This window comes from Drosophila busckii, unplaced genomic scaffold (assembly GCF_011750605.1).
Source record: "Drosophila busckii strain San Diego stock center, stock number 13000-0081.31 unplaced genomic scaffold, ASM1175060v1 hic_scaffold_25, whole genome shotgun sequence".
NCBI lineage: Eukaryota > Metazoa > Arthropoda > Insecta > Diptera > Drosophilidae > Drosophila > Drosophila busckii.
In genome coordinates this window covers 83,100-95,328 of record NW_022872735.1, presented here as the reverse complement: position 1 = coordinate 95,328, position 12,229 = coordinate 83,100, and the positions used below count along the sequence as shown (strand labels likewise).

The 12,229-nt window shown below is 39.3% G+C and overlaps 1 protein-coding gene across 2 annotated transcripts in view; it reads right to left on the bottom strand.

Annotated features, from left to right (window-relative positions):
- Positions 1–440: 440 nt before the first annotated feature.
- Positions 441–12,229, bottom strand: part of LOC108601971 (beat-Ia) — a 29,422-nt gene continuing 17,633 nt past the window's right edge. Inside the window, exons 3-8 of one of the 2 annotated variants that reach the window (XM_017989967.1) lie at positions 6,972–7,180; positions 5,305–5,440; positions 3,254–3,387; positions 1,618–1,740; positions 1,378–1,564; positions 441–1,202 (exon numbers count right to left, since the gene is read on the bottom strand). In XM_017989967.1, the coding sequence (XP_017845456.1) occupies positions 838–1,202; positions 1,378–1,564; positions 1,618–1,740; positions 3,254–3,387; positions 5,305–5,440; positions 6,972–7,180 (1,154 nt within the window). In that variant the 3' untranslated portion in view covers positions 441–837. The remainder of the gene's footprint in view (positions 1,203–1,377; positions 1,565–1,617; positions 1,741–3,253; positions 3,388–5,304; positions 5,441–6,971; positions 7,181–12,229) is intronic. The other variant, XM_017989974.2, reaches the window with a different exon arrangement.

Here is a 12,229-nt window from a genome sequence, read left to right as displayed (position 1 = left end):
TACCGTAAATACTTATGCATATAGAGTTTTGTGTTTTGTTTTATTTTTATATTTTATTTACAAATACATATACATTGACAATATATGCTTACATAAATAGGCGTAATTAGGCTTACCAGCTAATTGCGCTGCTTTAACATTCTTTGCATTATAATTATTTCTCTTTATTTCTTTTCGGAATTACAAATAGGCATAATACATATACAATGTATATAATATATAGTATAACTGCATATATTACATATTAATATGAACTATATACGAATATATGTATAGAAATCAATTTGGACTTTTGTTATGTAAATAGTTTATATATATTTGAAAATGTAGAAAATGAAAGTAAGAAGCTTGACTTCAGTGAATGGAAAAAACGTTTGTTGTAAAGCAACTTAAGTGTTTGTTTTGTTTTTTTTTTTTTTTATATATATATTGTTTTCTCTTTTGGCTCGGCAGGCAAAGAAATTTGTTGTGTAATCGAAACCTATCGATACGCTTTAGTTTGTTTTTTTGCTGTTGAACCAAGCTTAGCATAAAGAATAAAGAAATCATTGGGATTGTTTAAGTTTCTGTTTTGTGTTAAATGCATTTCAAGTTACTTTGAGTTAGCTGAAACGTTTTATATATGTGTGTGTATGTGTATATGTGTGTGTATGTGTGCGTGAGTGTGTTGCAGGCTTGCGCCTGGAGCTGAACTTTTGGCAGTTACAACAAATTGTCTCTCCCGACGACTCAACAACTGGCACCGCTTGCTTCTCTCACTCTCACTGCTGCTGCTGCTTTGACTACGGCTGTTTTCTTCTCCCTGAAGTGTGGCACAAGAGTTGCGTGACAATTGAATCATGTTAATTGCCTGATGCATCTACTGTTTGCTTTGCTGCTGTTCCTGTTGCTGTTGTTGTTGCTGCAGCATTTCGGCACCCGCAGGCGATGTTGCCGCTGTTGCATCAACTGTGTTGCTGCATCCCGCATGGGCAGCTGCTTGCGCTTTGTAATCGCTGCCAGCTGTGACACTAATTGCCCGTTCAGCGCCCAACTGAACAGCGCCAGCAATACGGCACTTGCTGCCCCACTGACTGCCACAGCTGGGCTACAACTGACGCTGGACGCGCCAGAGCCGACAGCTCCACGCCAGGCGGCACCATCCTCTAAACCCTCGACGCCATCGTCTTCTTCGCCTGAGGGTACAAAATGAAAGAAAAAGTCTAGCGAGAAATAGAAAAATGCAGGCCATGTACTCGCTTTGCTGTTGCTATTGCTATTGTTAGTGTTGCTGTTGTTGTTGTATTTTCGACAGACTCTCCTTTGTGCATGCTGGAGAGTCTGTTCAGTGTGTGTGTGTGTGTGTGTGTATGAACACTAATTGGCTGCTCAACTTACCCTGCAGCTGCGTCAGGTAACTGTTCTTTTTGTTATGGAAGTCCTCGTCATGGGTCGAGTACTGCTCATCGTAGAGATCAACAGGACTCACACGATTGCTGCCGTACTTGACAAAAGCATCTGCCTCCAATATTGTCTTTTCGGTTGTCTTCCAATAGATATCATGCAGCTGAGCACTGCAGCGTAGCTATAAACGAAACAATTAGCTTAAAGTTTTCAACTCATTGCGGCTTGTCTCACCTTTAGTTTGCCATTGTCGAAGTGCTGATCGGTGACAACAAAGTGTATGCCCACAATGGCAGTTTCCATTTCATTACGCGTATCGCGCAGAATCTTGTGATGTCGCACATGAGCGGGGTTTACCTAAGTGAAAACGAAAATGTAATTCAATAGCTAATTAGCAGTTGTTGAGTACTTAAGCAGCTTAGACATTATTTCAAAATTAGCTCAACATAATAAAAAGCAGTCGGCTTCATTTTATTTAGTCCGCAATTCTAGCACATTTAGTTTCATTTTATTGACAGACAGCAAAAAGCAACAGTAGTAGCCTTTGCTGTGGCTGCTCTGCATATGTATGTGTGCGTGTGTGTCTGATGCAGACATCTATATACACATACAAACAGAGCAGCAGACAAACCGCAATTTCGCGTTTTGCGTTGAAAAGGCGCTCAACATACAATTGCTTGGTTTCAATTGGTATTGAAGTTGGTTTAAATTGGCTATTGCGTTGGTTGGCTTGGCATGGATTGGGTTGGGTTGCCTTGCCAATTGATTGAAAATACAAAGCCAAAGTGAGTTCTGCAGAAACTACAAACATGCACTCGCAGTTTAGACCATAACATTTTAGCAGAGAATAGTAAGCAATGTCCATAAACTTTGCAATTGGTAAAACTACTTTAATTTACTTTCATTTTGCAATACTTAAGCGCAAGTATTAGTTACTCCAAATATCAAAATGTATTCAAAGATTATTCTGGAGGCGATAAAAAAGGTTTTCAACAACATTTTGAAGGCTGATCGCATATTATTTTTTTTTTGCAGTCTAGAATTTGACTTTAGCAAATGCTGTGCTTAAGTCTGATTCTCATTATGTAACATTGATGTTCTTAAATATTTACTTAGTACTGAAAATCTTTTAAGCATTTTGTTACTTTGTCGACTATCTTTAGTTTATAGTAAATAAATAATGAACAAGACTTAAGTCTAGCTTGTGCTAAGCTATGGTGAATTATAGAATTGTTAGCGTACTGGAATTTTTAGAGACATGTTTGCTGATCCGCTTTACTCTTTAGACTTCACGGCCATTTAGTCTATCTACTTAGCCGATGCGCACTTTTAAAATGCTAAATTACTATCAGGAGTGAACCAAAAAGTCACTTAATTATGCACAGACTTCTGCTTATCAAATTGTTCACTCGCAAAATGGCATTTAGTGCTTGCCGAAAGGGCTTGGGGCCCTGCTGTGGAAAATGGCAAATTAGTTAGGCGTGTAGGCAAAAACCGAAGGGTTGGACACGCCCACAGCTGAGCAAATGCAACTTTTTATTCAGATTTTGTCATTTTGGCTCGAGGGGCGTGTAGGGGAGAGTGTGGGGAAAATAATGTTGCAACGCAAAATTGTAAAATGTTGGCAAATGAAGAGTTTTCCAATAGCATTTTTCGCATTTTCGCATGTGTTGCGCTAACCTAATGCATAGCGGGGGGCGTGGTTGGGCTCACACACACACAAATGGGTGTTTGGGCCTCTGTGTTTTACTGGTAATTACAGGGCTCGACTGGGTCGCCCGCCACGCATAAATTTCAGACAGGCGGCAGGCACTGCAGCGCTTAAAAACAAGAATATTGTGTTTGCATAATTTTGGACATTAGGACTCACCTCTTCATTATTCACCGTCCATGTGAGATTCGCCGCTGGACGCGAGTGTCGCGATGTGCAATTGCCTCTCAATATGTCGCCGACCCGGTATCGAGGCCGGATACCAGTTATGAACGGCGGATTGTGTGGCGTCTCTGTAAAATGCAATAAGTGAGAAAACGTGAGAGAGAGTGAGGGGGTAACGAGTGAGTTGGGCAGCCAACATTTGTCACTATATTTTTGATATACTGCCCATGGCACTGAGGCTTTACTGTCTGCTGATTTGAAAGCCAACATGCGGCGGCAGCTTTCGTATCTGTGTGCGTCAACATTTTGACATTTCGTGTAATGACAGTGGCGGTCTGATCTTTGCGGTGGCACGCTCTATAATTGAAATGCTTTTGTAAATTGCATGCCAGGTCAAAGTCGAGTGACAAGGGAAATCCGATTTTGATTTTGGTTTATACGGCTTTGCACATTGATACATGCATATGTATGTGTGAGCCAAAAGACTCTTTTAGCTAATAACTAACTATGTCGCTAGGAAAAATGCACAACAAGAATTTGATCAGCCGATTATCGATTGGCTAAAGAGCTGTCCTATAGTCCTATATAGAAGCTGATGTGTGCCGCTGATGAAGCAGCAATATAAGCGTCGCTGTTCGACCGCGCTATGATGCTCTGCAGTTTCTGTGATGAGCTGTTGGCTGGTTGCAGGCGGCATACGCAGTCGGTTAACTGCTGTGAGTTTTTTCGACCAAGACGCGTTTTACCAAGCGCTTGTTGCCCATTAAGGCATGCATTGTGATTGCCAGCTAAACTGCAAGTCATTGTCACTGCTCACCGATATTTAGGAGCACTTGCATCCAATAAGTGTGCGGCAGCAGCTTCATTATATTGACTGTCTACTATATGCGGAAATATGTTTTGGTGTACAAGACGAGTCTTGTATACAGCTAAATGGATTTGATTGGTGCGAATTTTTCAATATCAATAGCAAAAGCCAGCAAGACAAAGACAGCAAGAGCTGTATGAGCTTAGCTGCTTATCTGCTTTTACCGCCAATGTAATTTGAGACAGAGCCGCCATCTTTGTTTTTTCTCTCTCAGAAGTCGAAGCGCTCTGAGCGAATTAAAATATGCATGGAAACAGCGCAGCCGACTTTGGCAATTAAGACAAAGACAGCAAGAGCTGTATGAGATCAGCTGCTTATCTGCTTTTACACATGCGCACATATAAAAGTCACAGAGGCCGCCAAAGTAACTTAAGGCGCTGTCCTTCGCTCTCAGAAGTCAATGCGCTCTGAGCGAAGTATGAAATGAAGCAGCGCAGATAACGTCGCAACTAATATTCAATTTATATTGTATACTTTTAAATATGTAACTCATCAAATAACTCACTTGATTTGATTAAGCTGCCCATATGCATTCAACTTGCTTTCAATCATCTAGAATTTGTCTCAACAATTGCACTTCTGCTTAAACCAAGCTCAATTGAGGGCAAGCGTCTTGTGAGCTGATATCAAATGTCAGAGGTTAGAGACCAAGCGTCTGCTAGACTGCTAGACGTTGCCGCCCCATTTCTACATTGTGGGTGTTGCCTCAAAATAAACTTCAGACAAAACACAAACAAACTCGTGTGTGTACTTGGGGGGGAGACACTTAAGCAGCTAAACAGAGTGCGCACTGGCAAAATTTTTGAGATGGTCAATAAACTTTTTGATTTTGCAATGAGTTTTGTGTATATGCATGATTGGTTCAGCTGTCTGTGTCTGTGCCTGTGTCTGTGTTTTGCAAACTTAAGCTATATCTCTATCATGTTTATGCGACAGTCATGTGTAGATGTGTCATGTGTGGGCTGTGGGCTGCTGTGGAAATTGAGTCGAACCACAAACATGTCTGGCTGTATTGGTCTGGCGTAAATATTTGTGGCGTGACTCTCATTACAAGCAGCAGCTTGAGCTGGCTTACTGGCTTATTAATCCAAATGAGGCTTTTAACCTTTAAAGGTTAAGCCTGCAGGCAAATATTTAATTAGGCTTTAATAAATCTTAACTATTGTTTGTAGCTTACCAATAACTTCCAATTCGGCGGCCGCTATTAATGTATGAAACGAGGGCGCATCCGCAGATACCTCGCAGCTGTATTTACCGGATGTTGGCATTGTTACCACATCGAGCACCACTTGGCTCTCGTTCGAGGCGGGCCGCTATAAAAAATGGCACAGTAAAAATAATAAATAAAAACATCACAGCATAAACAAGAGAGCGCATGGGAAGTAGTCAACATAAAAATGAAATAAATTTGTTTAAAAAATACAGTCGCTTGGCGTACAAAAAAATTGCACAGCCCACGTATCTCGAACGGGATTCCGGACCCGGATTCGTGTTGAGTTTTCTCAATAATTGAGCAGTCGCAAACAATTTTTGTTTTTTATTTTTTTTTCGCTTGGCCATGACTGCAAAATTATTGAAACTGGTCAACTTTATGCCCACACTCTACGAATAATTTAAGCTACAAGAGTTTATGTTTCTGGCTGTTATTGACTTTTCGCGTAGTTGTTCAGTTGGCGTTGACGTGTGTACTTTGAAAATCATCAACAAGTTAAATAATAAACTTTTGGCTGTTAAAAAATACAGTCCCCCCATGGAAAAATATGATATGAAAAATATTTTATGGCATCCAATTTGATGCCAGTATTTAATTTTTTGTTGCATTTTGCGGACGCATATCTTATATAAATGGGAAAACTACGGCTTTAATACTAAGCTTGCGATTGAAACAACTGTCAGCTGCTCTTGTATTAATATCAATATTTATCATATCTTTGTGCAATTTGAATATTGATATTTCTATTTTTGCAATTGTCATTGCTTGCACAATTGTTATTTGATATTTACTTGTGGTTTATGCTTTTTTTACCATGTCACTTTGAATAAGAAATTCAAGTGAGCACACAAATAAAATAAATAACAAAATTGGTAGGCCAATATTTCTCTTTATATGCCTGAATAATTTCGAGTTAAAAATATCAATATTTATTGAAAAATATTTTCAGGCCGCGCTTGCCACGCAGCAAACCGAAACTAAACGAATACCAAAACAAAAACACGAGAGCTACAACTGCAAAAGGCAAATGCCAAATGTCACAAAATGTGTTGTGTTGTTTTATTTTTCCGGCCCGTAACTGCCATTCAACGGAAGTTAAAGCCCGTGTTGTGATTTGATTGTGCATCGAGGTCTATCTCCATGTTTTGCTTCCATCATGCGTGTATTTGCCGAAGTGCCACATGCCACACTGACTTAAATTCTAATGCTTCAGATTGTTGAGATTGCGTTCAGCTCAAGCCTTACAGTTTGAAATTAAAATATGTATTACTAATAAGAACTTATTATCTGACAATATGATTATTATTATATGACAATGACTTTAAAATTTTTAATAAATTAGCAATATAGAAAAGTATAAAAGCTATTGCCGTATTTAGAATAATCTTAGCAAAATAAAAAATTCTTAAATAATTTATCTTTATAAAAAGTAGCTAAACGATTAAAGCAAAATTTCAACTTTAAAGATTTATATTATTATCAAATGATTTGTGATAACTATTGAGATGTTTAAATAATGGAAAACTTGCAAAAACATAAGTATTAAGTTACACAACGTATGCTTCATACTCTTTCTTCTTCACTTTTGCAGTAGTTGATAATTAGCTTAATTATTCATTCGTGACACATACCCGCACTTTTATGCCGGGAAAATGAAAGATTTTCATGGGAGGCGTCTCCTTTGGGGTATATCTGTAGAACTCTCTTCTGCCCTTGTACCATTTCACCGAGTACAGACTGTCGTCTTCGATGTCATAGAAGCACTTGAGTATGGCCTTCTCTCCACGCTTCACCGCATGTGGCACACGCACGCGAACATCTCGCAAAGCACAGCTGAGCTCTAAAAGAAACATAAAGAATGAAATTGCGCGTTAATATAATTTTTAAATTATGCATTAAAATCTATTTGCTGACCTGAATAAACAAAGCCCCTGGGAAAATAAAAGTAAACGAAGAATTTTACTCATTTTTAATTCAGCATTTGAGTTTTATTATCAATTTGTTTTGTTTTTTTTTTGTCGAGCTTATGTCTTGTTGTTTTTATGACGCTGCAAAGCAATTTATGACAGCATTATTTTTATTTTTTTTGCGTCACTTTTTGATTTTTGTTTGCTTTATAACTGCCGCTGTATCAAATAAATCCCAACAGCATTATATTGACTCAACAAATCCCGAAACGTGCTGGCACCAGCATTGTTTAATAAAGTTGCTTAAGCAGTAAGCTGCTGGCATTAATAAATAACGTTGCTATTAAAATTCAAACGAAAGTTGCATTCTAATGCGTATACTTAATATTGGAGCTACAGAATTATTGATGCGTACAAGCTATAACTGAATTTATGAATTACATGCATATGTCGACACACTTGTTTATTGTCAGCGCATTGCCAGAATGTCAATTTTATTGTCATGCATTGCATTATAAATCAGCATATGCAATATTCCCATATTCAGCATTGTTTATTGCCTGCCAGCTATAAAATATAACGCACACGGGGGCGAACATAAAAATGTTTTTCTGATTTGCGCTTGATTAAGTGTGCGTGGATTAGCAAAAATATATAACACGCCTGCGGTCAATGCCGCAGTCAATTTTAATGTAAGCAAACGCTTAAGCGATTGACAATTTTAACATTTAATATACAATTTAATTTTTATGGCACGAGCTTGTCCACAGCTTATACCTTACTTTATACTATTTACGGCCTGGTTTGTGCTTAATGCTAAACCAAAGCGACACCTGCAGCAACTGCAAACTGCTACTTGTGGCTATGCTGCATGCAACACAGCGGCAGCGGCAGAAGCAGGACTCTCGTAAAGTGTAACCCATGCAAATCCCATCAAATAACTGTAATTGTAAAGTTTTTACGGCTAGACACGAGCACACGCCTACAACAACAACAACAACAGCAGTGTGGCAACAATGCATGCAACGCGTCCATTTGTCTGCAACTCCCAATTGCAACAGGAGCTGCAACAGAGGCGCTGTTGCTGGCGTCCTTCGGCCTCAACGTGTGCAATAAATATGAATAACGAGCACAACGTGAGTGGCACACAAAGTAAAGAGTGCTATGCCCCAACACACATATACACGCACACACACTAATGAATTTCTCTCTGCGGCTGTGAAAAGGACAAACCCTTAGCGCCTCATGGCGTCGCGTCGTCTGTCACAGAGTCTGCTGCTTGTCCTTGTCGGCAGCAGCACACAACACGGCAAATATTTGCTTAGTGCAGCGCATTGACTGAAACTGCATTCAAAGGCATAGAGACCTTTTTTTTTTTTGCTTATGCAACATGCTTGATATTATGCCTGGCAGCTTGTGAACTGATGTCCAACGTATGCTAATGATGAGGTCCAGTGTGAATGACTACAAAGCTTAATAAATCAAGCAGGCAACAAGTTTATAAATCAGTCTGGCCAAGCACTTCGCAATTAGCTCTGCTCACTGCAAATCACTTGCCAAAAGTTAAACTAGCTTAATATGCACTTTACATATGCCTGCATTCATTTTGACATATTAGTTGCATGAATTTATAACTACAGCTAATTGAAACTTTAAATAGGCAAAGCGTTCAGAACCCAAAGCAACTTGCTCTCAAATTGAAACTAACTTGACCTGCGCTCAGGCCACATAATTTCGTTTCACTTGAACTCTTCAGCAGCAGCAGCATTTGCCTCACTGACCACACAGTTTACACCAGCAGCCCAAAAGAAACTAAACTAACTCTTAAATAGCAAGAAAAAAAACTTGTGCAAAACTATAAGTTTTCGAGTTGGAAGTTTGGCAACTTGGCTTAGAAGCAACAACAAGTTTCCCTTGGAGCTTTGGGCATGGCATTTACATTTTCTATTAGCAGACATGCTACTTATCAAGTGGAGCGCGCGTCTCTGTCGACCAGGTGTAATTGAAAATAACTGTTACGGCCTCGATGCTTATCAACAGCTGTCATTTCCCACTACTTGACTTGTGGGGCAGTCTGTTGGGGTCGTCATTGGCGCCAAATAAATCATAATTTGTCTTGACATTCGAGCCATTAAAAATGTAAAATCGCATCAAACTGTAACCTGATGCGCTGCCCAGAGATTACAGCAGCCCCCACGCTCAGCCAAAAGACAAAGCAACCCTCGTGAGGCACTTGCCTGGCCCACACTAGTAGTGTCCTGTTGCTAGCCGCACTCGCTGTGCAGTCATTATTCAATCAGATTCGTCGCTTATCTGATGGCAATAGAAAAGTTGCTACTAGAGATGGACGCGGCTCGTGCCTGCAACTGTCACTTTAAAAGCAAATGAGCTTGATTTTTGTAAAGATTAATACAAAAAGCAAAGCGCTCTTTCGCTTGAACTATAAACATGAAAGCATATTGAAAGCATTTCTATGCATATGACTAAATTTTATTAAAATTTAAAGCAGAGTGGATCATGAGCAGTTGAAGAGAAAAGTTGAAAGTGAAGATCGTTTTCGTTAAAAGCATTCAATTCTTTATTTAATTGTTTATTGTAAACAATAATTATGATTATAATGCTTACTATATATTCTTAGCCACTGCTGTTACACTAAATATTATAGCCCAGGTTTTCATTTAATATTACTTAACTCCCTGAGCTATATTTTTGCAAACTGAGTGCCCCATTAATTATGCAATAAAATATTTAAAATGAATATTGCTGCTGGTTTAAAACCAGTTGGGCACGCTCATCTCTGATTAACAACCAAACTGCTGCTGCTGCTGCTGCTGACTCACTGGCTGAAGTTTGTGGAGAGTCAAGGGAGTTTTCACCCAGCAGAAGTTTGCTGCACCCACACAACTGTTTATTGAAGCAGACTTGACGCCGTCGCGTCGCACGTCGGGGATGCTGCCAATGTTGACGTCAGAGGGTGAGTGAGTGAGTGAGACTGAAAAATTGTTGACAATTTTTGCTTAATGCATTTTGAAGTCAGCTTGGCTGTTATATTTTTTTTATATATTTTTTTTCGGTGACTGTGAGGACGATTGCAGTTTCATTTTATGCGCTTGCTGTTCAGTTTGCTTGCACACACACACACATACACAGACTGTGTGTGACACTCGTGCGTGTGTGTGTGTGTGTGTGTGTGTTTTCATTCATTTCGTGCAATTTTTGCGAGCTTGCTCTGACAAGTGTCTCCCCTTTTGTGACTTGGTTGTCTTTGCCGCCTGGTTGGAGCCATTCAGAGACAGAGCTGCAACTGGAGGCAGGCAGGACATTGATGTCCTGACTCATTGCTTTGTGTTGATTATGAAATTTAAGCACAAAAACCAGCAGAGCTCTTTTGTTTTGGCTTTCAAAGCGTGCGAATGTTGCTGACGCCCATTTTTGTGGTTTTGCATTAAATTTATTGCATTTTCTAATCTGCTAATAATTTAATGGATTTCGTTGGCATTTCACAATTCATTAACAGTTGCCTATCTATTGCGCTTTTTTAGTCACTGAAGCACTAGCCACGCTCATTTACACAAAAATAAACGCAAGTTTAGCTACAAAGCCAGAGCTCGAGCTCCAGCTCGAGTCTTCAGTCTGTTGACTGTGGGGCCAACCTTGGCCATTTATTTAAAACTAAATAAGACAAGCATCGCTAAATCGCCAACTAAGCTCATAAAACCCCACGAACAAGTGCCAGCAAGTGTAAAGCAACGCTAGAAATGTTAAGGCAAAGTGAAAAGGCAACGAAAAAAGAGAAAATACGAATGGGGCCAGGGCTAAAATGCTATGAAAAAGTGCAAGGGATCAAACAACTGAAAGCAAGCGACACTAGCCATGACCAAAAAATGGAGATAAAAAACGTAGAAAGTGAGCAAGAAAATACTTGCAGCTGTAAAAAAACAAAAACTGAACAGCGTTTTGTGTTACAGTTTGGATAAACTGCGAGCAGCTTGGCCCGCTCCCTGCCCCGCAGTTTGGGCTCTTAGCAAAGCGTTTCTAATCTAACACTGAAAATTGTGCAAGAATTTGTTGCAATGAGCTTTTTATTATCCATTTTCCCAACCCACACATACTCTCACACACACACACACACACACACACTCACATGTGCGCCGCTTTGTGTATGCAATTTGCACTCTTTTGCATTCCTTGCTGAGCTAAAGTGCTGAGCCAGCGTGTTTTCGGCTAGCCCAGCCGTGTGCACAGGTGCAAATTTATACCCTCTACAAGTTCCATGCATTGTTGGCGCACACCAGCCGCCCAGCCGCCCAGCCACGCCTACCATTTCGTACTAGCGACGCAGCCTTAGTGCACTTTTTATTTTTGGCGTTCAAATTATTTGCGGATTTGTTAAATTTTTGCAGTCGCCTTTTATATATTTTTTTATATATAAAATGGTAACCGTTACACAATTTGTCGCCCCAGTTAGTTTAGCTGGTAAATTTTCGTAGCTTTTAGCGTTAAATCCCTGACTGACCACTTTGCTGGTTTGGTAATTGGATTTGCTTAAAATTTATGCTACGTGGACATGAGTTATCTACTCGTACTTAAAATGGATTTTTACGTTTCTTTTTTAATTGCCACAAACGCGCTAACAAGAGCTTTATATATAAAAGTTTTCTTGCTTAGAACATAAGTTAACCAACTAAAAATCCTTTTCGATTTTGCTGCTAACTGAGAACTGCGAAGTGCTTCCAAAAGTCAGGGCTGGCTCATTGGTGAAAAATGTTTAAGTGATTTAAAGTTCTCATTTAGCTGCGTAGCTAAAGATTAAATTAGATTAGTAGTAGTTGGTTGTGTCATTGCAAACATTAAATTATATAATTAGTTACTACAACTCACATATTTTAGCTGCTAATCAATTTCTTTATTAAATACATTTTATGTGAATGCAACAAAGTTTTGAATAAAGCGAAAAATTATTTAATCAAACAATGAATTTT